Here is an 18,147-nt window from a genome sequence, read left to right as displayed (position 1 = left end):
AAACTTCCATTTATCAGAAAAAACACACCGTTTCATCTCCCCTAGATTTCTCACGTTTTCCATCTCCTCTAAATTTCTCTCTCAATACTCACTCCTTCAACTTTCAACTGCTTTTCATGTCTCATCCGTATATCAACCCGAATTTTCACACAAATCTTTGAACAATTATTAGTTCCCAGAGAATTAAATCTCTAAAATCCACCTGCCAAGAATTCAACAAAATTTGTCGGGAAGCGGGAGTGAAAAGGACCCCTTTGCGCAACCGCTCAGTGTTTGCCAGCGAAAGCCACTGCCGGTGATCGAAATTTCAAGTAAGAAAATCCTCATATTTCTGTTCATCCTTCTTTCTGTACTTTCTGTAAGAATTTGGGTACGGAAAATCAATGGCTTTGAGAAAACCAACATGGAATAAAAAGTATTTTGGAAATTAATAATATAAAAATAATTCGTAAAAAAAATTCAATTGGGGAAAGATCTTAGCCGTATATGATGCTCTGTGTTCCAATTTGCGAAAACACTGTCTCGGTGGGATGTTGAGTCAATTTCATCCAAATAGTGGTTGCATATTTGCAGAGTGAGAAAAGTGCTAATTGGGAATTTTTGTTGCGCATCCTTATTTCTTTAATTACTCTGTATCAAAAAGGATTTTTTTCTAAATTATGGGTTTTCTTTTTTCAGAACGGAAACCTTCATATTGTAAGCCATTTGGCTGTTACGTAACTCATTGATCGATATGTTAATGGATCTTATGAGGATTTATCGTTGCAATACTAGATACGTCAATTCTATAAATATGCATTCATTCTCTGGTTGTCGTGCAACTATTCTGATCCGTTTTCTCAGATATGTACCTTTTTTTTTTACTCAGACATGTTCCTTGCACGTGTTATCTTGAATTAGAGTTCAAGTTGAAATGGTTATGGTAGACTCACTCCCCCCCCCCCCCCCCCCCCCCCCCCCCTATCTCCATATCCGTAAGTATATGGTCTGAGGCTTCATTAAAATTTATGTTTCTATTTTTCTCTAGACTTATCTTCTTATTATTGTAACTTTTTATTTATTTATAGTAATGTAATATAATAACTGAAATGAATTTCAATTTTAGCAGATGGTGATATGGTGATGGTGATAAAACTGTCAGGGACATCAAAGTCCTTTTTCGGAGAAAAGATGACTTAGTCTAATGGAAATCCCTTTGATGGTATTGTCAACTTACGTAATTCCTTATTTATTTTTAATAACGATTCACTTTTGTTCAATTTTGATCATATTTTATTTGAGTTACTGTTTAAAGTTTATAAGAGCTATTGGTCGATGGCTATATAAATGGGGTCTTTTTTAAATAAAATAAAAAAATTGTACCCTTTGTACAATTGGTAAGTGATGCAAAAAATATGGCTATACGAGTAAATCTTATATATAAAAGAAGTAAGGTGTTGTTCTATCGATAACATATTTTTTTGGCTCATTTGTAGCGACATGTCTTATGTACTTGACTCAGTTGGAGGTAGAATATTAGTAGTAACGACTTTCATTTACAGTCTTCAATTTTATATATTGATGATTTAACAAAAAACGGGCTATAGCAACGTGCTGAAAGGTTGTGGAGAAGCAGATGAGACATATATGTGATGTGGCAGAGTCAAGAAAGGCATAAATGTTGGCTTACACAGACGTGCATACTTTACAAACACGGGTATGTTGGCTATCCTTATTTACACACAAATGCCAATAATCAACTCGATTTTTTCTATGTACTACATCTTCATTACAAATTAAGAAATTAGAAATTACATGCCTATTTTGAATCTGTTCCACATTGACCGATGAATTTTATTTTAATATACCTTTCATTTGTTTTGGAAAACTAAAGTCATTTTGATTATGCCTTTCGCTTTTGTTGTTTGAAGTTTAAGTAACAGGGTGAATAATGTGATTATATATCTATTGTTTTGAAAGAGAACACATTAGTTTAAATGTGAGTGAGAGAAGAAAATGGTTATAGTTTGGGGATTTTTTTGTTACATACATTTGAAAGTTTATTTCCATTTTTTCTATAAAAGGAATTACAACTTTGAATCCCACTGCACAGTTCAAAGTTCATATTAGTATTTTTGGTTATATGATATACATTAGAAAAAAATTTTGGGAATCAATTAAGATTTTCACAAAGATGGGTTTCATTTTAATTCATGTTTTTTCAAATGTTTGACATTTGAAAAGCTATAACATTCAATTAGTAATTTTATCGTACAATTTATTATTTTATTTTTCTTTAGGGTAGATTACACCCACCCCCTGAGGTTAGCTTAAATAACTTTAAGGTCTTTGTGGTATTGATAATTGCACTCATCCCCTTGAAACATAGTTATAAACTCTAATGGGATAATGCATTGGATTAGTTATTACGATAGAGTTCTAACGGTCTATTAGTTTCAGGAAGTGGTGGAGACAACAAAGAATTATGGCTGATTTAAGAAATATTGGGGGAGCCATGTCACCCCATAACTCCCCATAACTCTATGTTATCTCCACTACTAGCTGAAAGTAATAGTCCATTAGGACCCTATCGGAATAATGTATCCAATGCATTATCCCGTTAGAGTTTATAACTACGTTTCAGGGGGTGTGTGTAATTATCGATACCATATAGACCTTAAAATTATTTAAGCATACCTTAGGGGTGTGGGTGTAATTTACCCTTTTCTTTAAGTAGTTTTCTTTACCTGTATTAGAATATTTTTGTTTCTATTTAGGGTGATTCAAGTTTAAACCTTATTATGACTTAGAATCTTGAAAAACTTAAAAGGCCTAATTCACCCGTTTAACACTTTGTCAGGGGGCTTCCCTAGATGTCACTCTTGATTTTATTGGGGATGCATTTGCCAAGAGGAGAAGGAGCAGGCGTTCAAATTTTGACTTCGACAAGCGCCTCTAGAGTCAAAGCATCATTGCTCGGGTTAAACTCTTACAAATGCAAGCTACAATATACAATTAGTAATTTCATAGTATAATTTTTCTTACGATTACTAAAAACTTTTTACTACGATCACGACAATGGTATAGTTTATAATTATTGTATTTTATGATTACGACTACGGGTATACAACTGTAAACATTGGTTTATGGATGTTTGTATTTAGGTAATTTTATGTTACTACGAAATGAATTTAAATGGAATGTATTTTTGTATACGTATTTTTAATCGGTTTTGTTAAAAAACTAAATAATGGTGTTCGTCAATTGCTCGAGTTGTAGAACAAATGTATGGCACGTTTATTACTTTTTGATTTATTCAACATACTTCATTTCATTAACAATAAATCCATATTATGATGATTTAAGTTCATATAACCCTTTCTCAATTTAATTTTGCTAATATTTTTGTTACTATATATTATTTTATTACTATTTTTATTGATAACGTATTTAATATTTTTTTTTTCACCTTTTGAAATGCTATCCCGTGCATCGCACGGGTGTATCACTAGTATATATAAAAAGACAATCATTGGCATAATATGTTGACACGTGGCGCTTTAGGGTTTCAAAACCCTATGGCAGTTCTTATAATTTTTTGATAGTTCTAGGACTATTTTGCAACAAATAAAACAAGTTCTCCTCCCCCAACTGCATGTATAACCTCTCACGAGATTTATTTTTCCGAAAACTTCTTTTCATCGGTTCCTTTCGCTTGAATGAATAGCATAAATAAATCTTTCAAAAATTATTGAAGCGCCACCATAAATCTTTTAACTATTGAATTCGTCCGGGCACAAGAATGTTGGAAACTGTCGTTTTCGTGCATCCAAATCCTCAAGAGGTTAGTGATAGTCGGATTTTATGCTCAAATTTATTGGGTTTTTTTATAAGGTTCTTAGTGTTTTTATTTGTTTGGTAATGAAGTAGGATTTCGTCTCCAGGCACGCAATTTTAATTTGTTTGCTTATAATTTGAGGATTTCTTAATTCGCTGTTTATTTATTTTATTTTTTAATTGGGGTTAGCGATTTCTCCAGATTTCGTTGAAATGTTATTCAGAAATTAATGTTCACGTATTATTACCAACAACCCTGTTTCCAAGTAAGATCCAAAATTTATAGCAAACATCTCCTGTTTTAATCTTTTTTTTATTGTTCAATTTATATATATATATATATATATATATATATATATATATATATATACATATATATATATATATATATATTATATATATGCGTGTGTTATATTATATAATATGAGATGAATGCATCACATTAAGCTCTCACAAATATGACCCACATGATTATTAGTAGAAAATGAAGGAGAAAAAGATGAATGGAAATGATACATAGGTTTTTTTTCCCCAGGTAAATGATACATATGTTAAATCGAAATACATATACTTTTTGGTTCATTTATGTCCACACTAAATTTTTTTCCCACAACGACACTGCAATTATATTATTGTGTATTTTTTTTTCCAGGTGCAATATATGGGTTAGTCTAATTATTATTGCTTCAAATTCAGACCGTACATATTAAGATCTACCATGAGGCTCAACCACATATTCTCTACTATTAAGGAAGTATATTTCAATATTATTTTACATATATTTGGTGTTTAATTTATTTATTTTTCGATAAGGTATGTATTGAATCTTATTCTATATACGTGCATAAAGAAATATAACGATGCACCTTAATGGGAAAGCAAAAAAATTCTTTTATATTAATATGCCCTTATAGTTTTATAACCTTATTTTCACAATTTAGATGACATTGTTTTTAGAAGTAAATTGCATTAGTATAAGTTTGTTTGTGTTTGTGTTTTGATTGTCGGGGAAGTTTGTAACATCAAATAATAGTTAAGTTTTAGAAATGATATCTAAGTTTTATATTAGTAGTAGTTAGAGATGTTCGAATCGATGATGTTCATGAGTTTGGACAAAATATGTTTTTGGTTGCGTAATTTGTATTGATTTCTTTTTCTTTTTATTTCTTTCGTTGTAATTTTTTTCTTTCATCATGGACTGCTAGGAAGAATGATTGTACGACATGGTATATATAATTTCTCAACCGCATAGGCATTTCCTGTGAATCTGTCTTTTTAATAATTTTAAATTTAACAAAATGTTGACATCTTTTAACAAAAGTGTTGGCATCTCTATATATGTGGATCAGCACTTCCACTGAATTTATATGGCTGATATAGTTAATTCATTTGACAGGTGGCAGGTGCAAATATGCAGTTCACTAACAAATTCATTTTAGGATGACAAGTAATCTAATACATCTCCTCTATTTTTTAATCTTTGCTCGCGTGATGAAGAACATGGTTATGTAATACAAAATAGTCTATTGTGGTTCTATACCTCTAAATGGATAAATTGTTGGTGTATGCAGGGAACACTTCAACTGTTTTACATCCCCAACATGTGAATGCAAGCCCGATTTCCCCGTTGTATCTCCATATCCTTCTCTGAAATAACCTATGGTATTGTCAGCTATTCACTTCAAATTCAGTTTATTTGCCCAGCATATTGTATTCCAATTTATGCCAAAACAATTTCAGATATTGATTATTCATAGTGCTCTAATTTGTTAGTATTAATCTTCAGATATTTTTTTTTACGATTTTAATTGCTACCATTTATGCGTTTTTGTTGATGGAATTTTATTTCTTAATCAAAGTATGTTGAACCCTATTCCGGTCTCCATCTCAGCAAATAAGGTCTTCTCCAAAAAAGTGAATCAGGATTCGCTCAAGGGCTACGACTTTTCATACATGCTATAACTGTGATCGAGCATCTTATCCAAAATATATATGTAATAAATTTTTTTTTCTATGATTTTTCCAGGAATCAACACGACTGCTTCCTACATCAGTTCACCGTTGATTACAAGCTTCGTCAACTTCGTATCGGCAGATGACGAAAACTCAAAATGGCACCCAGTATGATTCTCACATTCATTTTCTTTACCGCATAGTGTGTAGAGTCACTCTCTCAGAGGTAATGGTATTTTGGTGCTCATCGTATTGGAATCGGAGTTTGAAAACTTGTCCACAATTTGTATTTTTTTAAATTTACAAAGTTTATTTTCATATTTTCGATAAAGCGAATTACAACTTTGAATCCCACTGCACAGTTCAAAGTTCATATTAGTATTTTTGGTTATATGATATACATTAGAACCAAATTTTGGTAATTAATTAAGATTTTCACAAAGATGGGTTTGGTTTTAATTATGTTTTTTCAAATGTTAGGTTGAGCAATTTGTTATTTTAGTATTCTTTAAGGTTGAGCAAGTAACTGCATTAGAATATTTTAGTTTCTATTTAGTGTGGTTCAAGTCGTACAGTAAATTTTATTATGACTTAGAATCCTCATAAACTTAAAAAACCTAACTCACCCGTTGAACACTTTGCCAGGGCTTCCCAAGATGTGAATCTTGATTTTGTTGCAGATGCATTTGCCAAGAGGAAAAGTAGCAAGGGGCAACAAGTATTCAAATTTTGACTTCATCAAGCGACTCCAGAGGCGAAGCATCAGTGCTCGAATTTGAAACACTTACAAATGGAAGGACATGATAGTATAATTTTTCTTACGATTACTGAATTGTTTTTAGTACTATATACATTGATTTATGGATTCGTATTTAGGTAATTTTATGTTACTGCAAAATGTATTTAATTGAAATAAATTTTTCGGTATTTATATACGTATTTTTAATTAGTTTTGTTAAAGAACTAAATAATGGAGTTATCAATTGCTGGAGTTCTAAAATACATGTATGACACGTTTATTAATTTTTACTTTGTTCAATATACTTCATTTCTAAACGATTAATTCATAATATGGCGATTTAAGTTCATATAACCCTTTGTCAATTTAATTTTACTAATAAATTTTATTATATATTGTTTTATTACTATTTTTATTCACGACGTATGTAAATATTTTTCCTTTTCACCTTTGTAAATGCTACCCCGTGCATCGCACGGGTGTAGTACTAGTTAAAAAGTAAAATCAGATTCAAAATAGCACAAATTGGAAATTATGTTCCAATTTTAAACCCTAACCCTAACTGCAACTGTAAGCCCTACGCCAAACTTTCATAGAGAAAAACCAATGAATGCTTCCCGCCAGAAATTAAAAAAGAAAATCTAGAAGGTTGTTAGGTACATAAATTCATCTCTATCAACAAATCCTAAAATTAATTTCTTACCTTAATATTAAATCCTTGTATTTATTTCCTCATTATTGCCAGAAAGGAACATCAATCCATGGCACCATAACCAGGCAAATAACATTTAACTCCACACACTAATGCTGACATGTTTATTCCACACAACATTATCCACGTGCCCGAAAATTAATTAATTGCTACCAATCACATAATTTCAATATAAATCTATATAAACTCACTATTCACATTTTTCCTACTCCAATCTTTAATCACACACCAAAAAAAAAAAAAGAATTATGGATCAAATCTCTCTTGCACTTCTCAGTGTGTTTTTTCTTCTAGTATCAATCGTTTGGTACTCATGGATATTCAAGAATTGGACAAAAAAACTCCCACCTGGCCCACGTGGCGTACCGATCCTAGGTTACCTGCCCTTCCTGAGCCACAACCTGCACATCCAGCTAACTGACCTGGCACGTAAATACGGGCCCATCTACAAGTTGTGGCTCGGGACCAAACTCTGCGTCGTGATCAGCTCGCCATCACTCATCAAAGAGGTGGTCCGCGACCACGACGCAGTGTTTGCGAACCACGACCCCACCGTCGCTGGCCTGGTGGCCACTGGTGGGGTCGATATCGTGAATTCGCCCTACGGGCCCCACTGGCGGAACCTCCGGAAGGTGTTCGTGCGCGAGATGCTAAGCAACAAAAACCTCGACGACTCGGGCCCGCTTCGGAGGTACGAGGTTAGACGGGCTGTTAGAAATCTGTACGGAAAGATCGGGACGAATGTCGATGTGGGGGAGTTGATTTTTATTACCGAGGTGAACGTGGTGTTGTGCTTGATATGGGGTGGGGCCCTTGAAGGGGAGAAGAGAGATAAAATCGGGGCTCGGTTTAGGGAGAAGGTGGCGAAATTCGTCGAACTTTTGGGTAAGCCTAATTTGTCCGATTTTTTCCCAATTTTGGCGAAGTTTGATTTTCAAGGGATAGAGAGAGAAATGAAGGGGGTTTTGCCGAGCGTCGACGAAATTCTTGATTCTGTGATAAGTGATCGGATGAAGATCATGGAGGATTCCGGTGGAGAATTTTCGAGTGCGAATAGAAGAAAGGACTTTGTGCAGATTTTGTTGGATCTTATGAAGCAAAATGTTGGAGAGCAAGCAATGGATGTTGCTCAAATAAAGGGCTTATTGATGGTAATAACTATCTAATTTTCTTGATATATATATAAACATTCTTGCATTTTTTTCATAGCTAGGTTTGATCTACAAATATTAGCATATATATTTACCACTGGACACCGAAAACTTTTTGCGATCCCGGAAACATCCAGTAACTTTTTTGTGCAATTTTTGTAATTTTTTAAAAGTTAAAAAAATGCGTTTCTATTGTGGAAGTGCATTTAAGTGACAAATCCCCAAAATATTTTCTTTATGTAATTTGACGATTAATTGAAATTTTATACAGTTGATAAGCAGTAATATTTATTCGAATAAGTTTACATGGAAATATATACATGAATATATATATATATATATATATATATATATATATATATATATATATATATATATATATATATATATATATATATATATATATATATATATATATATATATATATATATATATATATATGGAAAGTGGCAAATGAACCAATAGTTGCCGATATGTTTTAATAATTAATTGCAAATTGATAGTTGATTGCCATATTTACTAAAAACGGTAATATGAAGAAAGAAAATATGTATTTTAATTTTTCGTAAATAAATACATACGCACTTACATAAGTGAATATGCATTTACTATTTTTCCCTTGTCCGTTTTCGTATTTTGCCATTTCACGTTCTTGTGTCTGTGCTAGTCTGCTAGATATAAAATACCCTAACAATACTGCTTCCCCATAAAACCCTAATATATTTTTGCGCTCCACTTAACAGGATATCGTGATAGGCGGGACCGACACGACAGCAACGATAGTCGAGTGGGTCATGGCCGAGCTCCTACAAAGCTCGCATGCAATGCAAAAAGCCCAACAAGAACTAACACAAGTCGTCGGACTAAACAACATAGTCGAAGAATCCCACATCACCAAACTCCACTATCTCGACGCAGTCATTAGGGAAACTTTCCGACTCCACCCTCCACTTCCATTGCTTATCCCGAAAATGCCGAGCAAATCATGCACTATCGGTGGGTACACAGTTCCAGAGGGATCTAGGGTTTTGTTGAACGTTTGGACAAATTATAAAGATCCGCAAGTTTGGGAGAATCCAACCGAGTTCAAGCCAGAGAGGTTTTTGATCGACGATGATAGTGGTAAATGGGATTATATTGGAAACAATTTTCATTATCTCCCGTTTGGATCGGGGAGAAGGGTTTGCCCCGGGATTCCGCTGGCGGAGAGAATGGTGACGTATTTAGTTGCTACGCTCTTGCATTCGTTCGATTGGAAGGTTCCGGAAGGGGTGAAGCTTGATATGGAAGAGAAGTTTGGGATTGTCATGAAGAAGAGTACACCACTTCTTGCAGTTCCTTATCAAAGGTTGCCTAGTTTGGACATGTACGAGTAATCTTGATACTATAGTATGGCATCGAGAATCGCTTTTTTTCTTGTTTTTTTTGTTTTTTTTTTGTTTTTGTTTTTGTTTTTGTTTTTGTTTTTGTGTTCGGTATCGAGAATCGATTTTGTTGCAGTGGAATGGTTGGAATTCCTGGTCGGGTCTGAGTCCCTTGCCGAATTGACATATATGTTTGTTATTGATTCTTTATTTGAATTCTACTATATATTATGTTTTATAGTACTATATTCAGCTTGTCTGAATTTATCTACCTGGAGTAAGGTGGTGTTTGCAAAAGCTTTTGAAAGTGATTATAAGTTTTTTTTTTTTTTTTTAATTTATAAATAATCAGTTTTTAAGCATTTACAGAAACAACTTTTGTTTTTCCTTGTTTTAAAATGAGCAATTTTAAGCTGTAATCTCGAAAACATGCATGAGGTAGCTGTTGTGATTTTAAAGCACTTCTACAAATAATTACTTACTATTTGTTTACATTCATACACTTATATTTTTTATCTGAATCTTTTTTATAAGGATATTATATTCTAGACATTTAATCCAAATAAGCTAAAAATTAGAGTTGATTTGCAGAGACACATACAAATTTTAAATTGACTGCTTAATGTAGATTTTCACAACCGCCAACTTAATACAACTTATTAGAAAGCTTTTGCAACTTAATCATCCCCTAAAATGAAATGAAGCTTCCAATAAATTGTTCGGGCAAGAAAACAAGTTGTTGATTTATATGCCTATAGAAATTACCCTTTCTGTTGAAACAAAGTATTGTTTAGACAGATTATAAGACATCTACGATGTAAAACAGTCTTTATGGAATAAATACGAGAATGTTACTTCACGCTTTTTTACCTTTTTTTCTAGATAACGAAGTTCTCTGATGATGTAATTACGAAGTAATGTATAAATCAAACCATAAAAATAGATATAAATCGTTTAACACCAAACGGCAATAAAAAATAAACTTACAAACGATTTGAAGGTTCTTGAATTGCTATGGAAGAGGAACTGCAAATTCGTAACTAGGGTTAGTGATTTGTAGAGATTTATGGGAGAAGGGGGGCGGCATATATTTTGGGGGGCAGAATTGAAGGTTTCACGTAGAATTCATTTCGTTGATTTGGCAGATATTTATAGGACTATTTGTTCCATATATTATCAAAGGTATTTTCGCCACTATATATACAATGAATTTATTAAAAAATGAAAATTTTGACTAGAATATATAGACCTAAAATCTAATATAGAGGGACCTATAGCAAATTGACCCAAAAAAATGTAAATAAGCAAACAAAACTAAATCATACGCAAAACATAGAATTCGAATTTTCAAATTTAGAAAACATAGTATAAATCGGTCTGGATAAAATATTCTTATTCTTCTTCTTCTTCTATTAAAAATGAAGATGACTCTCTTCTGATATACATAATTGGGCCAACCCAATGGGCCTACAATTTCTTTATCTACTGGGCCACAAACTCAATATTGAAGACCACTACCACCGAGGCCCAATCACCTTCAAGTAAGGTTTGGGCCCAAACAATCTCGACTAAGGTATAAATAAAGGTTTGAACTCATTCCTTAAGGTACGTCCTATTATCTGAGCAATACTATTAAATGTATTCTCTGGACTATTTCCACTATTCGCACGTCTGACTTGAGGATCGGAGGGGTTTCCATCGGATCAACCCCCGGCCTAGTTCACGTGTTCTATGATCGCAAGTATCTCAAGGTCATCAAGCTCGTGAGCCAGTGACCAGTGATCCACTTTGCTCTTCCAGCTCATCCTACTTCAACTACTTAAGGTGATCTATTTCGAGCATCATGTTCTTCTTATCCTTATCTTAAGGTAAATCCTATTTACTTAATTCATCAATAGTTAAATCGTTTTTTTTAATGGTATATATTCAGATATTTAGAGATTCAAATCGATGATGGAATTCCCCTAAATTGGAGGAACCAAATAATGGACTTAATTCCGGTATGGGAATTTGTTAGGTTGATCAAATAAGATGAAAATTTAGTTAAAGTTAGTTTTTATTTTTCAGATGTATGATTATTTTTCGTCTTCGTTCTTGCGTGTTCTTAGGACCGCATGCATCGAGTTTCTTGATTAAAAATATATATATTAGATGTGAATTTTTTTTTTCAAAAATTTCATAGTCTAAATATCCATTTTGATTTCATAAGTTTTAAAAATGTAGAAAAAAAAACTATTTGAGGTTTCAAATAGTTGATTTTTTTTTCCCCAAAACACTTCATTTGGTCTAAAAATGCAGATATTTAAATTAACATAGAATAAAGTAAGTTAATGCAGATCTATGCATAATAATACAATTTTTATTTTTATTTTAAAATATGAGATTTTTATGAATTATTTTTGAAAATTAAAAGTTGATATTCTCCATTAGCATAAACACATATGTAACAGTCGGGTTAAAAGTTTTTAGGCCAAATCTCATTAATGGTCCCTCATCTTAATATTGAGTTTCACTTTAGTCCTTTATATTTCAAGTGTCTCATGGTCATCCCTCATTTCTCTAATACATCTCGTTATGGTCCATATATCGTGTATACTTTTGTTAACTTTCATGAAATCTCTTTAGAATTGGATGGAATATTCCGTAGTTGTTAGAATAAGTTTTGATAAATCATGAAAGAAAATAATAAATATTAAATTTTATAATTCAAAAATAATATTTGCAATCAATATAAACACAATTTATAAAAATATACCTTAAAAAATTACTATTCTTAGGAAATATTACTTTATGTTTGATATACAAAGAATGATTTAGATTTGTTTTGTCGATATATGACTTGCATTTAAAAATGTATTCAATAATTATAATATATTATCTACATATATCTCCTATTTTAAATTTATTTATAATTTTTACCATTTTATGTTATTAATATTTAAAGAACTAATTCAATTATATCCAGTTTAATAAATAAAAGATTTCGAGTTTTTAATTTGCTAAAATCTATAAAATTCCCCAAAAACGCTAGAAGGAGGGGTCGAACGTCCGACCTTGTGGTTAACAGCCACACGCTCTAACCAACTGAGCTATTCCAGCCGATTGATTATGAATTTTACATTTTAACATTATATTGTAATTCGGTTAATTAACATTTCTTGATAAAATTTAGAATCTCCTACTTAATCCCATCTCATTTATTTAAAATTATAGTTAAACCTCTATAAATCAATACAATCGGACTAGCGAAATATTAAATTATCGAACTAATAATGCATTTTCAGCGAGTCGGACCGAAAGAAGTTATTATTCAGGGCAAGATTATTAATTTATTCAGTATTAATTTGTCGAGATTCTACTGAAAATATGATACTACTCGGAATTCGACAGAGTTAGACCATCCTGATACAATTTCACAATTATCATAAAGATTAGGAGCTTCATATCTATTAACAAGAAATTAATATTTTTATTTCCGTAAATTGATTTTGTTCTTAGAATTCTGACTTAGTCGTGTGATTGATTTTTTTACGCATACTATCTTCTTTTCATTTGTTGTATTTTTCTACTATTTAACTGCGATTTTTAGTTCCAACTTCCAATATAATTTGATCATAGACTCAAGTATAACATATGTGTTAGGATTGGAAGTTTCCATCAATAACATTATTCAAATGGTTTTCTCTAGTTCATATTGTATTTTAGAATTTAATTTTCTTTGAATTAATTCATACAAAAAAATTATTTTTATGTTTTCGTGCTTCTTTTATTTTTTTTTATTAAAATCCCAACTTTTATTTGAAAAAAAAAACATTTTTTGACCGATTGCCACCGAAGTTTGACCCACTTTAAGGTTTGACCGCCTCGGACCGCCTCAACCCGCCTCAAACCGCCTAAAACCACCTCACATGCATAAATCGATTTTTAAAACATTTACACTAAAATCGTTTGGGACCGCCTCCGCCTCGGAGGCTGATTAATCGGTCGCCTCTGCCGATTTTTAGAACACTATTAAATACTATGAGTTAGAAGCACACAATTTTATATCACCTCTTTAGCCTATGTGTCATCTTTGAAAGACTCGTGCATCGCATGGGTAGGGAGTAAAATCGCCTTACCCATAACTAGACATAAAAGCACCAATTCGCTAGCAGTTGGCAAATCTTGTTATTTTGGAGTACCCTGTAATCGACGTCTATTTACTCTCACAAACCTACGATTTCGATGTAATAAACGGCATTATTCCAGGAAAGTGGGGATCAAGGTGTGACATTTAAGGAGGAAGAAATCGAAGATGTGAGATATCTAGACAGTCAAGTTTCAGATCTGTTGAACCGTGATGCCAATGAATCGGAAGGGGCAAAACGGTCTGAATCAGCTTCTGACAATGATAATTCAAACTTCGCAGTAACTGAAGAAAATAATGGCGTGATGAGTAAATCATGCATTGAGCAATTAACTGCTATTGGTGATTTTGACTTTGAACCGGGCTCGGTTGACTTTTTTTGGCCGGACCTTATTGGAGGTGATATTAGCACTGACGACTTTATTGAACGGGACTCGGTTGCAATTGATCACTAATAAAATAAAAAAATGAAAATAATTTCATTAATCAAACCACAAAAATTTATAGCAAGTAGTATATTACATCTTTCTTTTCTTAGGGTTCCGTTGGAATGGAAATGGACAACCTCAAGAGACAACTAGAAGGCGGAGACGGTGCGGCAGAAGAAAACAAGCTGGCGGGGACGTCCTCCAAGGCCAAAACGCCGGCGTCGACGAAGAAAAAGAAGCCAGTCGCAGATTACCAAGAACAGCGCGCCGCCGCCGAATTAATCCAAGTTTCCGACGATTATGAAGAAGCCAACGTCGACTTGGCAGACGATGAAAAAGATGCCAACGTCACAGATCACTAAGAACAGATAGCTGCCGCTGTAGCCGAAGTAATCCAAGTGTCCGACGATTCTGAAGAAGCCAACGTCGAAGAAGCTCCCAAAGCCCAGGTTGTGGTCAACGTCGAAGAAGCTCCCCAAGCCCATGTTGGGTTTCGGGCACGCATACGCAGCGGAAAACAAAAATTTATGTGATTTAAACGACTTTAAAATACACATAGTACATGCCCGACAAATTAAATCAATTAATTGCGTACCTTTGCGCTTCCAGCGAAATTAAAAACAACATACATGCTAAATAATTTAACCGAATTTAAATCAATTAACATGCTCGCGTTTAAACCAATTAACATGCTTGCAAAGATTAAAACGATTACACATAATCACATAAAATCATACGATAGCAAACATGAATTCATAGTTTAAACATAATCGAATCGAAACTAGGGTTTCGTATATTTACCTCTTGAAGCGTGAGGTAGGAGCGATTAGCAAGTCGAGATTGCTACGGAAACCAATCCGTACAATCGGGGCAGCAGCGGTGCAGCGGCAGCAGCAGCAAATCGGCCACGGCGGCGCGTGAGGTACACGCGCGGACTTCCGGGGCGGCGCGTGGGGCAGCGTGCGGCTTCGGCTCGTGCGCTGCTCTTCGATTCTTCGATCTTTGATCTTCCTCCTCTCGGATTTCACCTCGTATACTTCGATCTACTAAACACGTGGCACTAGACACGTAATAGTTAGAAAACTGGAAGAAAAAGAGAAGGAAAGAGACTACCAAACCAATCGGCCGATCAACGGCCGATTCCGGCGAAACGGCGGAGTGGGCGGCGGTGTTGGCCATGGGAGAGAGAGGCCGAGAGAGAGGTGGACGGCTGCTAGGGTTAGGGTTGTGTTGTATTTTTGCCTATAAATCAAGTATTTATATGTCTTGCATAAAACCCTAGCGGGCTTAAGTTGGACCGGGCCCAACAGCTTAAGTCCGTTAGTATCTTTACTTGCTCGTCTCTCTTAATTCAATGACCGAAAAATTGCAACGATTACATTTTCGGATTCATTATAACTTCCTCGTCATTACGAGTGCCATCTCTCATTTTCCAACTTTCCAAAAGTGGAAACCCTAGTTCAGTGCACTTTCTAAATTTGGAAACTTCCCGATTTAGAAAGTTCACTAATACGTTCGCCTATTCTTTTCCTTTTCTTATTCTCATTCATAATTCCAAATTACGAATGTTGGACTCGATCATATTGACTTCCAATCATGCAAAGATAAACTATTTTATCTCTGACCGTTTATTCAAAGATCTCATGTGCACGAGTAGTGTGACCCTCGATGGTTCAGGTGTAAGCTAGCCGTGGGCCCACAACTCTTTGTGGTCAAAACTCGTCCCTTACAGTTACGATTAAGATGAAGCTCGTTTCACCTTAATCACCCAACGAATCAAGATAGGCGTCTAGCAACTACGCGTCATGATTCCCTAGATACAAATGAAGTGCCTGCAAGAACCTTCAGATATAGTTAATCGTACAGTACGGTCCCTTCGATACATATGTCCCGATCGAACTAGAGGCATTGGTTCATCGAGACCTCTTTATATGTTCGATGACGGTGCGATCGTTCTAAGTGTTGTAATCCTTACATGCATGACTTAGAGAATCGAATTCTCTAATCATCACTTAGTCAGCTCTGGCCAGAGACTTAGAATGATTACAAACTTTCAGAACACACAGGACATCCAAGACTATTCTAGCGATCGAATCCCCGACTACAATGCACAGACCTCCCACTAGATTTCGGACTGCACGAACACTGGCCCTTGGGATGGTCCTCGGTGGAACTCAGGGACAGGTCACGATACAGCTGGTCCTCTAGTGAAGTCACGGTGATGTCTAGGTCATAAGGACTAATGGTGTACAACTATACCATAGATATCTCTACTCGATTATTGGGAACCACTTAGAGATTTCTAGGGTGAGGGAGTTCAGTGAACTCGTCAACTTACGAGCACCCACTTATGCATGCCGATATCACAATACCGTATACTGATGAGATGCAGTACACATACACTAAGTGCTAGTCTTCATGGGAAAGGCCGATATCCTCATTAGTGGCGTAACCCTTCGACTAGGAACACGTTTAACAGTTATAATACTTAAGTAAATATCTCACGATCCTAACGATCAATTACTAGTACTTGTAATAACTGTAAGGACTATATCTATGCTTGTGACAAAGGGACAAAGATATAGAATGCCAAGGTGTTTTATCATTAATACGAATAAAGGTTCGTTTATTACAATAATAAATACGAAAGACCACAGCCACATGTTGGCTTGTTGGTCACCTACTCTAACAATCTCCCACTTGACCTAAAGCCAACTACACATAAATCGCAATCCCATCGACTCTCGATGTTTCTCATGGACCGATCTCGGTAAAGGCTTTGTGAAGGGGTCTGCAACGTTCTCTTCCGAGGTGACTCGTTCAACCTTAACTTCACCTCTATCAATGATCTCTCGGATCACGTGATACTTCCTCAGAATATGCTTCGACTTCTGATGAGATCGTGGCTCCTTAGCTTGCACCACGGCTCCGGTGTTATCACAGTACAACGGTACTGGATCACTAGCATCAGGAATGACACCCAACTCTTGGATGAACTTCCTTATCCAAGTCCCTTCTTTTGCAGCCTCGGATGCTGCAATGTATTCCGCTTCGGTAGTGGAATCGGCCGTCGTGCTTTGCTTGGAACTCTTCCAACACACGGCACCACCATTAAGCGTGAATATAAATCCAGAATTCGACTTGGAGTCGTCCACATCCGATTGAAAACTAGAGTCAGTAAAACCCTCTAATTTCAACTCGGCACCCCCATAGACCAAAAATATATCCTTAGTTCTTCGCAAGTACTTGAGGATATCTTTCACGGCTTTCCAGTGAGCCGGGCCGGGGTTAGACTGATATCTGCTCGTGACACTCACAGCATACGCAATATCGGGTCTCGTACATAGCATGCCATACATTATGCTTCCTATGGCAGAAGCATAGGGCGTCCTTTTCATCTCCTCAATTTCACTAGGTGTTTGCGGACACATAGATTTCGAGAGACGAACCCCATGGGACATTGGCAAGAATCCCTTCTTGGATTCTTCCATGCTAAACCGTTTCATAACGGTGTCTATGTACAAGCTTTGGGATAAGCCAGGCATCTTTCTCGCTCTATCTCTATAGATGCGTATTCCTAATACATAAGATGCTTCTCCCAAATCCTTCATTGAGAAACGTGTGGACAACCATGCTTTCGTTTGCTGCAACATTCCTACGTCATTCCCAATGAGTAGAATGTCATCAACGTAAAGCACTAAAAATATCACTGCCCTCCCACTAACCTTCTTGTATACACAAGGTTCCTCCGGATTCTTCTCAAAATCAAACTCTTTGATAGTTGAGTCGAACCTAATGTTCCAACTACGGGATGCTTGCTTCAATCCATAAATGGATCGCTGGAGCTTGCAAACCTT

General features: G+C 34.9%; 1 protein-coding gene, 2 long non-coding RNA genes and 1 other non-coding gene across 5 annotated transcripts; 3 read left to right on the top strand and 1 right to left on the bottom strand.

Annotated features, from left to right (window-relative positions):
* Positions 1–1,207: 1,207 nt before the first annotated feature.
* LOC105965697 (uncharacterized) lies at positions 1,208–3,194 on the top strand. Its single transcript, XR_001173462.2, has 2 exons — positions 1,208–1,696; positions 2,840–3,194. It is a non-coding gene; the product is annotated as an uncharacterized LOC105965697 (long non-coding RNA).
* A 432-nt stretch (positions 3,195–3,626) lies between these two features.
* Positions 3,627–6,656, top strand: LOC148772672 (uncharacterized). Of its 2 annotated transcripts, none has more exons than XR_016032378.1 (6): positions 3,627–3,823; positions 4,469–4,570; positions 5,213–5,263; positions 5,388–5,478; positions 5,843–5,937; positions 6,415–6,656. It is a non-coding gene; the product is annotated as an uncharacterized LOC148772672 (long non-coding RNA). The 2 variants fall into 2 exon arrangements; XR_016032372.1 differs by having other exon boundaries at positions 5,843–5,995.
* A 788-nt stretch (positions 6,657–7,444) lies between these two features.
* LOC105965668 (labd-13Z-ene-9,15,16-triol synthase, chloroplastic) lies at positions 7,445–9,792 on the top strand. The gene is made up of 2 exons (XM_088821072.1): positions 7,445–8,371; positions 9,116–9,792. The coding sequence occupies exons 1-2, from the start codon at positions 7,469–7,471 to the stop codon at positions 9,746–9,748; spliced, it is 1,536 nt and encodes a 511-aa protein (XP_088677198.1). The 5' UTR covers positions 7,445–7,468; the 3' UTR covers positions 9,749–9,792.
* A 2,969-nt stretch (positions 9,793–12,761) lies between these two features.
* TRNAN-GUU (transfer RNA asparagine (anticodon GUU)) lies at positions 12,762–12,835 on the bottom strand. The gene has a single exon. It is a non-coding gene; the product is annotated as a tRNA-Asn (tRNA).
* Positions 12,836–18,147: the final 5,312 nt, after the last annotated feature.

The sequence above is a fragment of the Erythranthe guttata genome, chromosome 1 (assembly GCF_056151865.1).
Source record: "Erythranthe guttata isolate IM_541 chromosome 1, IM_541, whole genome shotgun sequence".
Taxonomy (NCBI): domain Eukaryota; kingdom Viridiplantae; phylum Streptophyta; class Magnoliopsida; order Lamiales; family Phrymaceae; genus Erythranthe; species Erythranthe guttata.
The sequence above is the reverse complement of the archived record's forward strand: the minus strand, read 5'-3'. Positions and strand labels throughout refer to the sequence as shown.

Excerpts from the sequence above, each read along its gene's own strand:
- LOC105965668 (XM_088821072.1), top strand. The coding sequence starts at position 7,469 with ATGGATCAAATCTCTCTTGCACTTCTCAGTGTGTTTTTTCTTCTAGTA. Across the intron at positions 8,372-9,115 it reads AAATAAAGGGCTTATTGATG|GATATCGTGATAGGCGGGAC; the intron begins GTAATAACTATC and ends TCCACTTAACAG.